We start from the raw sequence: 16,157 nt of genomic DNA, 5'->3' as shown, positions 1-16,157 counted from the left end.
GGGGGACCCCACGCCATTTTTTTTTTTTTTTTACATTTTGGCGTGGGGTTCTCCTTAAAATCCATACTAGACCTGAAGAGTCTGGTATGGATTTTGAGAGGGACCCCCACGCCATTTTAATTTTGGCACGGGGTTCCCCTTAATATCCATACCAGACCTGAAGGGCCTGGTATGGAATTTAGGGGGACCCCCATACATTTTTGTTCGGTGTTCCCGTGTGGGGAAATTCCATGCCATTTTTATCAATGAACTTTTATGTGTATTGCCGGACCGACGGCACTAGCTCTAGCACTTTTAAATGACTTTTTTCCCCAACAATTCATTATAGCCGGAACTAGCTCTAGCACTTTTAAATTTACTTTTTTTTCCCAATTCATTATAGCCGGCACTAGCTCTAGCACTTTTAAATGAATTTTTTTTCCCTTTAGAAATGTAATTTTGCTGTCAGACTGTTCTAAACACATGCGCCCCTTTACATGCATACTATAGACACCCCCCAGGTATGAAATTTAGAGGAATATTACACTTTTATTGGTTCACTTTAAGCATTATTAAAATCACTGCTTCTGAAAAAACGGATGTTTTTAAAACTTCTTTTTGCATTGATACATATCCCCTGGGGCAGGACCTGGGTCCCAAAACACTTTTTAAGACAATACCATGCATATAAGCCTTTAAAATGAGCACTTTTGATTTTTCATGTTTGTGTCCCATAGACTTTAACAGTGTTTGAGTGTTCAAACAAATTTTTTGCCTGTTCCCATGTTCTGGTGCGAACCGATCGGGGGGTGGGGGGTGGGGTTTGGTTGGGTGTTCGGCTCATCCCTACTGCTGAGTCAGGTACCAGAAATAAGAGGAGGGGTCCCATTATAAACACCATAGAAATAGGCCCCCTACAGTCTCAGGACAGTAATGCTCATAGAAGTTTTGGGAAACCTGGGAACTTGAAGTGTGGAGGTAGAAGGGTTGATCGAAAGGCCATGGGGACCCCGTTAAAATTTCAGGAGAGAAAGGACCCGGAAAAAAAGTTGGGAAGGACTCATTAGAGCCTGTAGCAGAGTGGCAGTGAGGCTTAGAGGGAGACAGCAAAGGAGGCATTGGGTAGAGTTCCCCTTTAGGAAAAGTATGATCAGCCAGGATTGGACTTGTCTAAATGATAGCTGGCACAGAGGTGCCAAAATACATTTTTGTGTTTCTCCCTCTGGTTCGAAACAAAGGGGGGGATATGTGACAGTACGGATCACTGTCCTAGTGATTGTCACCCAGGGTTCTCAAATAGGCAGGTTGAGAGCCTCCAGGAGGATTATTTAATTTGGAGGAAACTTTTTTATCAGTTTCCTCTGTGGTTGGTACAATTCAGTTGGGGACCTGGAGCATGGAAATTTCATAGCGATCTGGGTGGGATGGAATTTCCAATCCTGGAACCGGGTTTTGGGAACAGACAGGAGTCCGGCTTGTTGATTGTGCAGGTGGGTCCTGGGCTTATAGCAGAGCCAGGACCAGGGTTCTGGGCTCCACCCTCCCAAGGAGTCCAGGCATGTGCCTGTTGGCACAGGACAGTCTGACAGAGCAGACGGAGGGCCCAAGCTGGTGGGCTGAAGCAGCCAGGAAGCTGTAAGAGAGAGTGTCACCAGAGGTACAGAGTGGGTAACAAACAGTGACACAGTTACAGGGTCAAGTGCTGACCAGAGAGCCAGGTGGCTCGGTATTTTCCATTAGTTATTTCATTATTGCTTTGAAGTTGAAACCCCTGCGTGGGAATCCTGGATGGACTGTTCTTTTTTTTCTTTTTTTTTTACTTCAATAAACATGGGCCAAAAAAGCCCTTAAACTTCATATCTGGCGTAGACTCAGCTCACTGGTAAGCTCTACACTGAAGCTGAATAACCCCCAATATTACACACCACATGACATCTTTTAGCCTGACTGCTTGCATAGGCCCTTGAATGATACGGAGCACTGCTGGTTCAGAGGACAAATCTGCAGAAGAGGCCATAGAGGAAGAAGAAGAAGAGGGGGTGGAGGAGAGAGCTGTGGCAGAATCACCACTAGCATTTTGGAGGCGTGGTGGCGGAACAAATTTCAACAACATTGAACCCTGTCCTGCATCCTTTCCAGCTGCCAGCAAAGTTACCCAGTGCACCGTGAAGGAAAGGAAATGCCATGCCTGCTGGACCATGAGTCAGCGGTAATATGCACCTTAGTGCTGACCGCCCTGTCCAACGAGTCCAAAACATTGCCTTCCACATGCCGGTAGAGAGCCGGAATGGCCTTCTGTGAAAAGAGATGGCGTACTGCTAGCAGATTGGCTGCAAGTACTTGGAACACCTATTGCTATACCTTCATTCCTCTCAGTGCAGGATTTGGAGAGGACTGGAGGTATAGTAGGATTTGAGATCCCAGATAAGGAGCAAGGAGAAATCCGCCTTTTTCTTTGAGGTGGGTCTTTCAAGTGCTGTTGCCAACGGACTGCATGGCAGGTCGTCATATGTCTGGTCAAGCATGTGGTGCCCAAGCGACTGCTGTTCTGGCCATGCATGATCCGCTTCAGACATAAGTTGCAGACAGCAACGGTGCGATCTGCTGCACATGTGTCGAAATGGGCCCAAGGAACTTTAAAAAGTCAGCAGGGGAGTCAGCAGCGCCCTGCACCTGCGGAGCTCTGCGGTGTGATGCAGTAGGGTGGCTGCCCTTAAGCTGCCCCCTAGAGGACATCCTGCCTCGTTGAAGTTGTGCCTCCTCCTCCTCTCTTCTTTCAGGCACCCAAGTACAGTCAGTGACCTCATCATCCCCTCCCTCCTTGTCAAACTTGGCAGTATGCTGCAGCTGGAGGAACATGACTGCCAGTTTCTTGTCCTTCTTGGGCACCCTTTCTCTCTAGGCTCATGTTACTCCCTTCCTCAACCTGGGAACCAACATCGGGGCCTTCAGATCACTGCGCATCCTACAGCAGCATGTACCCGACACTGTGGTCGAATAATTCTGGGGACTCCTCCATGCATGATGGTGGGGCTACAGAAGGAGTGACTGTGGACAAGGAGCTGGTGGAATAGGCCGCTTTGGCAGCTGCGTTGGAAGGCAAACTACTCTGAGCCTAGGTGACAGAGGATGAGGACGGCTTATCCACTCCACCAACACTTCTGCATGTTGTGGCTCAATAACTCGGTCAGCAGCAGAAAAAAAGGACAAGCATGCCCCCACAGCCACCTGCAGAGGATGCACCATGTCCATGACCACCACCGTTGACTGTAGACAAAGAGGCTGCTTGCCCTATTTTAGTGGCCTGTGAGCGTCTGCCTCTCCTTGGTGGCCTTCCGGACAAGATATATATTTTGTTTTACAACACCATACTACACTGTATTGGATACTGTGTACACCACCAGAAGTGTAGTAGAAACTGTACACACTGTATTAGATACTGTGTACACTGCCTGCACTGTATTAGCAACTGTACTATAGCTGCACTGTATTGTGTACACCACTAGAAGTGTAGTAGAAACTGTACACACTTTTTATTAGATACTGATTTCGAGGGACTGTCCCTGATTTGGAACAACGTCCCCCTGTCCCTCATTCCTCCTCATTTGTCCCTCATTCTAGTCTGATCTATATACAGTCTGGTCCATAAATATTGGGACATCGACACAATTATAATCTTTTTGGCTCTATATACCACCACAATGGATTTGAAATTAAACGAACAAGATGTGCTTTAACTGCAGGCTTTCAGCTTTAATTTGAGGGTATTTACATCCAAATCAGGTGAACGGTGTAGGAATTACAACAGTTTGTATATGTGCCTCCCACTTTTTAAGGGACCAAAAGTAATGGAACAGATTAACAATCATCCATCAAACTTTCACTTTTTAATACTTGGTTGCAAATCCTTTGCAGTCAATTACAGTCTGAAGTCTGAAATGCATAGACATCACCAGACGCTGGGTTTCATCCCTGGTGATGCTCTGCCAGGCCTCTACTGCAACTGTTTTCAGTTCCTGCTTGTTCTTGGGGCATTTTCCCTTCAGTTTTGTCTTCAGCAAGTGAAATTCATGCTCAATCAGATTCAGGTCAGGTGATTGACTTGGCCATTGCATAACATTCCACTTCTTTCCCTTAAAGTCTTTGGTTGCTTTCGCAGTATGCTTCGGGTCATTGTCCATCTGCACTGTGAAGCGCCGTCCAATGAGTTCTGAAGCATTTTGCTGAATATGAGCAGATAATATTGCCCAAAACACTTCAGAGTTCATCCTGCTGCTTTTGTCAGCAGTCACATCATCAATAAATAGAAGAGAACCAGTTCCATTGGCAGCCATACATGCCCACGCCATGACACTACCACCACCATGCTTCACTGATGAGTTGGTATGCTTTGGATCATGAGCAGTTCCTTTCCTTCTCCATACTCTTCTCATCACTCTGGTACAAGTTGATCTTGGTCTCATCTGTCCATAGGATGTTGTTCCAGAACTGTGAAGGCTTTTTTAGATGTTGTTTGGCAAAGTCTAATCTGGCCTTCCTGTTTTTGAGGCTCACCAATGGTTTACATCTTGTGGTGAACCCTCTGTATTCACTCTGGTGAAGTTTTCTCTTGATTGTTGACTTTGACACACCTACACCTAACTCCTGGAGAGTGTTCTTGATCTGGCCAACTCTTGTGAAGGGCGTTTTCTTCACCAGGGAAATAATTCTTCGGTCATCCACCACTGTTGTTTTCTGTGGTCCTCCGGGTCTTTTGGTGTTGCTGAGCTCACCGATGCGTTCTTTCTTTTTAAGGATGTTCCAAACAGTTGATTTGGCCACACCTAATGTTTTTCCTATATCTCTGATGGGTTTGTTTTGTTTTTTCAGCCTAATGATGGCTTGCTTCACTGATAGTGACAGCTCTTTGGATCTCATATTGAGAGTTGACAGCAAGATGCAAATGGCACACTTGAAATGAACTCTGGACCTTTTATCTGCTCCTTGTAAATGGGATAGTGAGGGAATAACACACACCTGGCCATGGAACAGCTGAGCATCTGTCCATTACTTTTGTCCCATTACTTTTGGTCCCTTAAAAAGTGGGAGGCACATATACAAACTGTTGTAATTCCTACACCGTTCACCTGATTTGGATGTAAATACCCTCAAATTAAAGCTGAAAGTCTGCAGTTAAAGCGCATCTTGTTCGTTTCATTTCAAATCCATTGTGGTGGTGTATAGAGCCATAAAGATTAGAATTGTGTCGATGTCCCAATATTTACGGACCTGACTGTAGTTGTATATAAAATGAACTATTTAGCATTCAAAAAGTGTTTCCCAGTGCTAAACCTTTCATCCAATTTCCAAAATGCTGCATTTGTAAATGCCAATAGCAAGCATAAAGTAATAATAGTGGTAAAAAAGCATCTTTGGGTTTAACTAACTTTTTTTTTTGCATAATTCTCCTTTAAGGGGGCGTGGCAGGGCGTGTGTCCTATGCCTACATACTTTTGCTAATAGGTGTCCCTCGCTTCTATCTCAAAAAGTTGGGAGGTATGTATAAGTTTATAAGTTAAAGACTCAGAGGCTTACAATGGACCTAGTCATCAGCTAAATCTTTTCAAAATAAGTGCAGTATGCTCAATAATAAGTTAGTGGAACATTTCCAGCTATTTATTATCTCACACAGTACTCCCTCACACAATGCCTTTATCTACTTTGTTCTCCAGAAGGACACTGGCATCATTGTTAATGCATCTTTCAAGATTACACAAGAGATGGCTTTGCTTGGTATTTCACACAATGCACAGATACAGTATCATTGCAGACTGCGTTTTGTTAATAGCTAAATGTTGATGGGGCAGACAGTTGGAAGGAAACTGAAGTACCCTGAGGAAACCCGCATAAGCACGGGAAGAACATGCAAACTCCATGTAGACAGTGGTGGCCCGTCCATAGGGGGACGCATGGGCACCGTCCTTTTTAGCACAAACAGGGGATCTCCCATTTGGGGTCACTTCCACTCCCGTGTGCACAGTCACAAAGCCAGTCTTTCTCACCCCAGTCTGCAGACTTGGAATCACAGGCATTGAACTTCCTGTCTCCTTACAGCTGAGACACAGCACCCATCAGTTTGCTTCACACAGCAACAACAATACACACAGTCTCTGACACTTACAGTTTTCGGCATGGGAGGACCTGGACCAGCTTCATCTGCGCCCCAACGCCAATTTCTCCACCAACTGTGACAATCCGGGGTGATTAAGCTCTAGTGGTGCATCTGTGTTGAAGAAATCGTGTCAGTCCCGACTGCATTTTCAAGGGCATGGCAGCCTATTTTTATTCAAAAGAAACAAATTTCAATAATAAACATCAGATTCCCTCGCAGGGGTATTCAGCATTACAGTCCTGCTTCAGAACAACCAGCATTCAGCATTCCTGGCTAAAAACGCAGCACTCCTGCTCAGGCCTTACGCCTTAGGCCTTGGTCTGTCTTCCCCAGACCTGACGTTCAGCACCTCTGTGCTTTCAGCTTCGTGCTTCACTGGCTCCCACTAGGGATGAGCCAAACACCCCCCCGTTCGGTTCTCACCAGAACTTGCGAACAGGCAAAAAATTTGTTCGAACACGCGAACACCGTTAAAGTCTATGGGACACGAACCTGAATAATCAAAAGTGCTTTTATATTGTCATAAAAAGTGTTTGGGGACCTGGGTCCTGTCCCAGGGGACATGTATGAATGCAAAACATTTTTTTTAAAAACGGCCGTTTTTTCGGGAGCAGTGATTTTAATAATGCTTAAAGTGAAACAATAAAAGTGTAATATCCCTTTAAATTTCATACCTGGGGGGTGTCTATAGTATGCCTGTAAAGGAGCGCATGTTTCCCGTGTGTAGAACAGTCTGACAGCAAAATGACATTTCAAAGGAAAAAAAGTCATTTAAACTACTCGCGGCTATTAATGAGTTGCCGGTCCGACAATACACATAAAAGTTCATTGATAAAAACAGCATGGGAATTCCCCACAGGGGAACCCCGAACCAAAATTTTAAAAAAAAATGACGTGGGGGGTCCCCCTAAATTCCATACCAGGCCCTTCAGGTCTGGTATGGATATTAAGGGGAACCCCAGCCAAAATTTTAAAAAATGGCGTGGGGCCCCCCTCAAAATCTATACCAGACCCTCCAGGTCTGGTATGGATTTTAAGGGGAACCCCGCGCCAAAATTTAAAAAAATTGGTGTGGGATCCCCCTAAAAATCCATACCAGACCCTTATCCGAGCACGCAACCTGGCAGGCCGCAGGAAAAGAGGGGGGATGAGAGAGCGCCCCCCCTCCTGAACTGTACCAGGCCACATGCCCTCAACATTGGGAGGGTGCTTTAGGGTAGCCCCCCAAAACACCTTGTCCCCATGTTGATGAGGACAAGGGCCTCATCCCCACAACCCTTGGCCGGTGGTTGTGGAGGTCTGCGGGTGGGGGGGCTTATCGGAATCTGGAAGCCCTCTTTAACAAGGGGATCCCCAGATCCCGGCCCTCCCCCCTGTGTGAAATGGTAAGGGGGTACAAAAGTACCCCTACCATTTCACAAAAAAACTGTCAAAAATGTTAAAAATTACAAGAGACAGTTTTTGACAATTCCTTTATTTAAATGCTTCTTCTTTCTTCTTTCTTCTATCTTCCTTCGGTTTCTTCCTGCATCTTCTTCTTCTTCTGGTTCTTCCTCCGGTGTTCTCGTCCGGCATCTTCTTCCGCGGCGTTGGTGTCTTCTTCCCTTCTTCTCCTCGGGCCGCTCCGCATCCATGATGGCATGGAGGGAGGCTCCCGCTGTGAGACGCTTCTCCTCTTCTGACGGTTCTTAAATAACGGGGGGCGGGGCCCCCTCTGACACACGGCGACTTGACGGGACTTCCCTGTGGAATTCCCTGTGACGCCACAGGGAAGTCCCGCCAAGTCACCGTGCGTCAGAGGGGGCGGGGTCACTGGGTGGCCCTGCCCCCTGTTATTTAAAAACCATCAGAAGAGGAGAAACGTCACACAGCGGGAGCCTCCCTCCATGCCATCATGGATGCGGAGCGGCCTGAAAACAAGATGAAGAGAAGAAGATGAAGAGAGAAGCATCACACAGCGGGAGCCTCCCTCCATGCCATCATGGATGCGGAGCGGCCCGGAGAAGAAGGGAAGAAGATGCCGACGCCGCGGAGGAAGATGCCGGATGAGAACACCGGAGGAAGAACCAGAAGAAGAAGAAGATGGAGGAAGAAACCGAAGGAAGATAGAAGATAGAAGAAATAAGAAGCATTTAAATAAAGGAATTGTCAAAAACTGTCTCTTGTCATTTTTGACAGTTTTTTAGTGAAATGGTAGGGGTACTTTTGTACCTCCTTACCATTTCACACAGGGGGGAGGGCCGGGATCTGGGGGTCCCCTTGTTAAAGGGGGCTTCCAGATTCCGATAAGCCCCCCGCCCGCAGACCCCCACAACCACCAGCCAAGGGTTGTGGGGATGAGGCCCTTGTCCCCATCAACATGGGGACAAGGTGTTTTGGGGGGCTACCCCAAAGCACCCTCCCAATGTTGAGGGCATGTGGCCTGGTACGGTTCAGGAGGGGGGGCGCTCTCTCATCCCCCCTCTTTTCCTGCAGCCTACCAGGTTGCGTGCTCGGATAAGGGTCTGGTATGGATTTTTGGGGGACCCCACACCGTTTTTTTAAAAAATTTTGGCCGGGGGTTCCCCTTAATATCCATACCAGACCTGAAGGGCCTGGTATGGAATTTAGGGGGACCCCCCCCCCCACGTCATTTTTTTTTTTTTTTAATTTTGGTTCGGGGTTCCCCTGTGGGGAATTCCCATGCCGTTTTTATCAATGAACTTTTATGTGTATTGTCGGACCAGCAATTCATTAATAGCCGCGAGTAGTTTAAATGACTTTTTTTCCTTTGAAATGTCATTTTGCTGTCAGACTGTTCTAAACACGGGAAACATGCGCCCCTTTACAGGCATACTATAGACACCCCCAGGTACGAAATTTAAAGGGATATTACACTTTTATTGTTTCGCATTATTAAAATTACTGCTCCCGAAAAAACGTCCGTTTTTAAAACTTTTTTTTGCATTGATACATGTGCCCTGGGGCAGGACCCAGGTCCCCAAACCCTTTTTATGACAATACCTGAATGTAAGCCTTTAAAATTAGCACTTTTGATTTCTCCCATAGACTTTTAAAGGGTGTTCCGCAGCATTCGAATTTGCCGCAAACACCCCAAATTGTTCGCTGTTCGGCGAACTTGCGAACAGCCGATGTTCAAGTTGAGCATGAGTTCGACTCGAACTAGAAGCTCGTCCCTAGCTCCCACCTCTCTATCCTAGGTGAAGCCCTATGGCCTCCCATACCCAAACCTCCTGTCTGCAGGATGGAGCCATCTCTAATTGGGAGCCTAGAGCCTTGGACAGGGCCCAGAACAAAGCTGACTCATTAATGAACTGGCTGTCTATTAGACCTGGATCCTGGCAAGATACCGTCCTGCTACAATATATATACACACACACAAGACTATATACACCCCTCACATTTTTGTAAATATTTTATTCCATCTTTTCATGTGACATCACTGAAGAAATGACACTTTGCTACAATGTAAAGTAGTGAGTGTACAGCTTGTATAACAGTGTAAATTTGCTGTCCCCTCAAAATAACTCAACACACAGCCATTAATGTCTAAATGTGAAAATGTCCAAATTGGGCCCAAAGTGTCAATATTTTATGTGGCCACCATTATTTTCCAGCACTGCCTTAACCCTCTTGGGCATGGAGTTCACCAGAGCTTCACAGGTTGCCACTGGAGTCCTCTTCCACTCCTCCATGAGGACATCACAGAGCTGGTGGATGTTAGAGACCTTGCCCTCCTCCAACTTCCATTTGAGGATGTCCCACAGATGCTCAATAGGGTTTAGGTCTGGAGACATGCTTGGCCAGTCCATCACCTGTACCCTCAGCTTCTTTAGCAAGGCAGTGTCGTCTTGGAGGTGTGTTTGGGGTTGTTATGTTGGAATACTGCCCTGCAGCCCAGTCTCCGAAGGGAGGGGATCATGCTCTGCTTCAGTATGTCACAGTACATGTTGGCATTCATGGTTCCCTCAATGAACTGTAGCTCCCCAGTGCAGGCAGCACTTATGCAGCCCCAGACCTTAACACTCCCACTACCATGCTTGACTGTAGGCAAGACACACTTGTCTTTGTACTCCTCACCTGGTTACTGCCACACATGCTTGACAACATCTGAACCAAATAATTTTATCTTGGTCCCATCAGACCACATGACATGGTTCCAGTAATCCATGTCCTTAGTCTGCTTGTCCTCAGCAAACTGTTTGCAGGCTTTCTTGTGCACCATCTTTAGAAGAGGCTTCCTTCTGGGACGACAGCCATGCAAACCAATTTGATGCAGTGTATGGAGTACGGTCTGAGCACTGACAGACTGACCCTCCACCCCTTCAACCCCTGCAGCAATACTGGCAGCACTCATACGTCTATTTCCCAAAGACAACCTCAGGATATGACACTGAGCACGTGCACTCAACTTCTTTGGTCGACCATGGCGAGGCCTGTTCTGAGTGGACCCTGTCCTGTTAAACCGCTTTATGGTCTTGGCCACCTTGCTGTAGCTCAGGTCTTGGCAATCTTCTTATAGCCTAGGTCATCTTTATGTAGAGCAACAATTCTTTTTTTTCAGATCCTCAGAGAGTTCTTTGCCATGAGGTGCCATGTTGGACTTCCAGTGACCAGTATGAGAGAGTGAGAGCCATAGCACCAAATTTAACACACCTGCACCCCATTCACACCTGAGACCTTGTAACACTAACCAGTCACATGACATCAGGGAGGGAAAATGGCTAATTGGGCCCAATTTGGACATTTTCACTTAGGGGTGTACTCACTTTTGTTGCCAGTGGTTTAGACATTAATGGCTGTGTGTTGAGTTATTTTGAGGGGACAACAAATTTACACTGTTATACAAGCTGTACACTCACTACTTTACATTGTAGCAAAGTGTCATTTCTTTAGTGTTGTCACATGAAAAGATAGAAGAACATATTTACCAAAATGTGAGGGGTGTACTCATTTTTGTGAGATACTGTGTGTGTGTATATATATATATTATATATATATATATATATATATATATATATATATATATATATATATATATATATATATATGCCTCGACAAGGCACCCTGGTATCTGTGGTACCTATCACTGACTAGTGACCTAACAATAACTTTAGGTACCACAGATACCAGGGTGCTTGACGAGGCTCTGTGGCTTACGCATGCATTTGCAAATGTGTGCAGACTAAACCCCTGCTGTTAATGCATACTGTTAGACAGATTTAATTGATTGTCTGTGAGCTGGTCAGTAAGTTAAGTTTGTTTTTTTCCTTGGATTTACCCTTGGCCTTGTTTGTACCTGTTGTTAGCCTTCCAATGCTTCTTACTACTATTTCCAGCTATAGATGGAAGCAAGTGGCGTCTTTTTTGTATCACTGTCCTGTTTTTTTGTCAGGCAACGCACTGACACCTTTGCAGCCATTTTGCTATATGCTGGGTGTTCAGTGTGCTCCTGTACCTTTAAGAAGTGGTGCCTCCCCATCAGTCCAAATGCTCTCACCTATCCATCAGAATGCATGTGCCTCCACTGTGAACAGATTGCATGTCTAAGTACACAGTATATAATACAGTGTGTACAGTTTCTAATACACTTCAGGCGGTGTACACAGTATTTAACCACTTGACCACTGGGCACTTAAACCCCCTTCCTAACCAGACCAATTTTCAGCTTTCGGCACTCTCACATTTTGAATGACAATTACTCAGTCATACAACACTGTACCCATATGAAATTCTTGTCCTTTTTTTTTCACACAAATAGAGCTTTCTTTTGGTGGTATTTAATCACCGTTGTTTTTTTTATTTTTTGTGCTATAAAAGAAAAAAGACTAAAAATTCTGTAAAAAAATTGAATTTTTCTTTTGTTCTGTTATAAAATTTAGCAAATTAGTAATTTTTTCTTCATAAATTTTGGCCAGAATTTATACTGCTACATATCTTTGGTAAAAATAAGTACAAATTGGTGTATATTATTTGGTCTTTGTGAAAGTTATAGAGTCCACAAGCTATGGTGCCAATATCTGAAAATTGATCACACCTGAAGTACTGACGGCCTGTCTCAATCCTTGAGACCCTAACATGCCAGAAAAGTACAAATACCCCCCAAATTACCCCTTTTTGGAAAGAAGAAATTCCAAGATATTTAGAAAGATGCATGGTGAGTTTTTTGAAGCCGTCATTTTTCCCACAATGTACAAGGAATGTTAACATCCCTTGTAATAGGAATATGGCATGACAGGTTCTCTTTACAGTGAGATATGGGGTCAATAAGACCCCACATCTCACCTCTAGGCTGGGAAGCCTGAAATAAAAAAAAAAAACAAAAAAAAAAACATCCTGATCCTGGCTTCGCTCGTATCTGTGAGTCGGTAGAAGCACCGGAGGGCGGCGGGAGCGCCCCCTCTCGCCTCCCGTAAGAACGATCAAGCAGTGGAACAGCCACTATGATCATTCTTATGGTGTAGGGAATCGCCGGCTGAAAGGGCTGATATCTGAATGATGCCTGTAGCTGCAGGTCTCATTCAGATATCCCCGCACAATGTCAAGGACGTCATATGACGGCCGGTGGGCAGGAAGTGGTTAAAACGCATTTTTTTTTTTAACACAAAGTTGTCCATTTATACAATATTTCTAACAAATAGCATGTACATACCAAAAATGACACCCCAAAATAGATTCTCCTACTCCTCCTGAGTACGGCGATACCACATGTGTGAGACTTCCACAGCCTGGCCACATACAGAGGGCGAGTACAGCCGAATATGGCCGAGCATGGCCAAGTATGGCCGAGTATGGCTGAGCATGGCCGAGTATGGCTGAGCAGGGCTGAGCATGGCTGGGTATGGCTGAGCATGGCTGGGTATGGCTGAGTATGGCAGGGTATTGCAGAGTATGACTGGGTATGGCTGGGTATTGCAGAGTGTGACTGGGTATGGCAGAGTATCACCGAGTAATGCAGAGTATGGCTGGGTATTGCAGGGTATGGCAGGGTATTGCAGAGTATTGCAGGGTATTGCAGAGAATTGCAGAGTGTTGCAGGGTATAGCAGAGTATTGCAGGGTATAGCAGAGTATGGCAGGGTATTGCGGGATATTGCAGAGTATAGCAGGGTATGGCAGGGTATTGCAGAGTATTACAGGGTATTGCAGAGTATTGCAGGGTATAGCAGAGTATTGCAGGGTATGGCAGAATATGGCCAGGTTTTGCAGGGTATTGCAGAGTATTGAAGGGTATTGCGGGGTATTGCAGGGTATTGCAGGGTATTGCAGAGTATTGCAATAAAAAAAACGCTGGTTTGTTTACAAATGACGGAGCGATCACGTGGTAAACGGCCGCTATCAGCGGCCATTTACTGTGATCCGTGATGCCGATCACAGTATGTCATGGTCACGGATGTTCCCGGCTGGACGCCCCAGGGGCCGCGCGAGACCAGGATTCTGGGAGGACGTCACTGTATGCCCTCCCAGAGTTATGCAACTGCCCTGTAGCTGTCATTCGGCTATGGGCCGGTTGGCAAGTAGTTAATACAGTGTGTACAGTTTCTAATACACTTCAGGCGGTGTACACATTATATAACACAGTGCAGCCAGTGTACAGTTTCTAATACAGTGCAGGCGGTGTACACAGTACATAATACAGCGTGTAAGTTTCTAACACACTTCAGGCAGTGTACACAGTATATAACACAGTGCAACCGGTGTACAGTTTCTAATACAATGCAGGTGGTGCACATATTATATAATACAGGTGGTGTACACAGTATATAATACAGTGTGTACAGTTTCTAATACATTTCATGCGGTGTACGCAGTATATAATACAGTGCAGACGGTTTACAGTTTCTAATACAGTGCAGGCGGTGTACACAGTACATAATACAGTGTGTAAGTTTCTAACACACTTCAGGGGGTGTACACAGTATATAATACAGTGCAGCCAGTATACAGTTCCTAATACAGTGAAGTCGGTGTACAGTATATAATACAGTGTAGTGAGGTGTTAAAAAAAATCCCCATCGGGGGCATGGCCTGACAGGCGGCTAGGATGACAGCATAATCAGAGAGCTCCGTCGGACCCGCGGCCCTAGCCCGTCTTTCTAAACCGGGAACACACGAGGATGAGCTACCAGAACCTACACTTACATCACACGCTGACCTTTCCTCTCCTCTCTTACTTCTATTCATATTTCCAGCTTTGACCCTTCTTTTCTTAACCTCTAAACTGGTGTCTGCTTTGGTGCTTGAGGCATTGGGAATTTTAGGTTGAAAAGGTCTTTAACCAATATTTCCTGAGCTATTTTTACAGGTGCGTTCTGCCATCTCTCTCTGGACCTGTACCATGGCTTACTCTGATCTAGGGCGCTACCCTACAGTAATTTCGCATAATGTCAAAGGACTGAACTTACCCGAGAAGCGAACTACCCTTTTGAGAGAACTCAAGAAAGGTAAGCCCAAATTTGTTCTTCTCCAGGAAACCCATTTTAAGACAAATCACGTACCAAGGCTAACCGACTCTTACCTCACTGAGGCTCATCACACCACTAATAATATGTCCAAATCAAAGGGAGTCTCGATCTTGGTGAGTAGAAACGCTAAGTTTGAGCTCTCTGACAAAGTAGTTGACCCAGGAGGAAAATTCATCTTCCTGAAGGGAAAATGTAATGGAATCCCACTCACTCTAGCTAACGCTTATTTCCCTAATACCACACATCTAGAGTTTTGTCGAAAACTGACAAGGGAGTTGTTGAGTTTTAGTGCGGGTGGTCTGATCTTGGGTGGTGATTTCAACATTCCTCTCAACCCACTGGTAGACACTTCATCAGGGAAAACGTACATCACCTATAGAATTTTGAAGAGCATTAAAACACTCCTAAATTCATTAAATTGAATTGATACTTGGCGCTTCTTCCATCCTGATGATAAATATTTTACCTTCTATTCAATCTCACCCGAGCGTCACTCAAGAATAGACTACCTGTTCATCTCACAGAGAGACCTCCATCTACTCACTGGAGCACACATAGGGCTTCAAACTATCTCAGATCATGCCCCTATTTCCATTGCCCTGAATTTTTCAGAGCCCTCAGCAAAATCCAACATTTGGAGACTGAATTCATCCTTGCTAACAGACCCTTCCCTACTTCCCACGTTGACTTCCTCACTGGTAGATTTCTTCAAACACAATATTACCCCTGACGCGGACCCTCTGATAGTCTGGGAGGCCCATAAGTGCTACATCAGAGGGGAATTAATAAAAATGGGGGCACGTAAAAAAAAGAGAAATGGAAAAAACATTGCACAACTCACAAACAAAATTCACTCCCTAGAATCCCTACACAAACAATCCCTCGCGTCTCATTCGGCGATGTCCCTTATGGAAACTAGGAAAACTATTAAGCAGATCTTCCACACCAGGACCAAGCAATTCCTTTTTTTCAAAAGGAAGGTATACCATGAGCATGGCGACAAAACCGGCAAGATACTAGCTAGGGCCTTAAGGGCACAGACCGCTCAATACAGTATCTTGGGTATCCAAAATAAAAGCGGTACAATAGATAGAACCACGGAAAAGATAGCGCAACATTTCCATGATTACTATACTTCCTTGTATAATTTACCAATCCAACACAAACCAGCAGATATCCTCAATAACAGATCACAGGCCATAAAAGACTACTTAAAAGAAGCTAATCTTCCCTCACTTGCTGAGGATGACATATCCCAACTAGAAAATCCCTTTGACATTACAGAAATTAGACTCGCCATCAAGGACTTAAAATCCGGTAAGAGCCCAGGTCCTGATGGGTTTAGCGCTATCTATTATAAGACGTTTGTTGATTTACTAGTCACACCCCTCAGGGACGCTATGAATTCTTTCGCTGAGGGGAAGTTGGCGTCAAATGATTTTCTTCATCACTGTGATACCCAAGTCCGGTAAGGATCTGTTACACTGTGCCAGTTATAGGCTGATCTCCTTGCTGAACTTGGATGTCAAACTCATGGCAAAAATTATTGCTACCCCTACTCCA

General features: G+C 45.2%; 1 protein-coding gene across 4 annotated transcripts in view; it reads right to left on the bottom strand.

The window, feature by feature from the left end:
- Window positions 1–16,157, bottom strand: part of LOC141133632 (beta-1,3-galactosyltransferase 5-like) — a 90,650-nt gene that overhangs the window by 34,820 nt on the left and 39,673 nt on the right. For 2 of the 4 annotated variants that reach the window (XM_073623121.1, XM_073623124.1), the window contains exon 2: window positions 6,140–6,241. In XM_073623121.1, the coding sequence (XP_073479222.1) occupies window positions 6,140–6,174 (35 nt within the window). In that variant the 5' untranslated portion in view covers window positions 6,175–6,241. Of the gene's footprint in view, window positions 1–6,139; window positions 6,295–16,157 lie in introns of all 4 variants that reach the window. The other 2 variants (XM_073623122.1, XM_073623123.1) reach the window with 1 other exon arrangement.

The sequence above is a fragment of the Aquarana catesbeiana genome, linkage group LG03, assembly GCF_042186555.1.
Source record: "Aquarana catesbeiana isolate 2022-GZ linkage group LG03, ASM4218655v1, whole genome shotgun sequence".
NCBI classification, from domain to species: Eukaryota; Metazoa; Chordata; class Amphibia; order Anura; family Ranidae; genus Aquarana; species Aquarana catesbeiana.
Note: the sequence above shows the minus strand (reverse complement) of the source record. Positions and strands in the feature narration are given on the sequence as shown.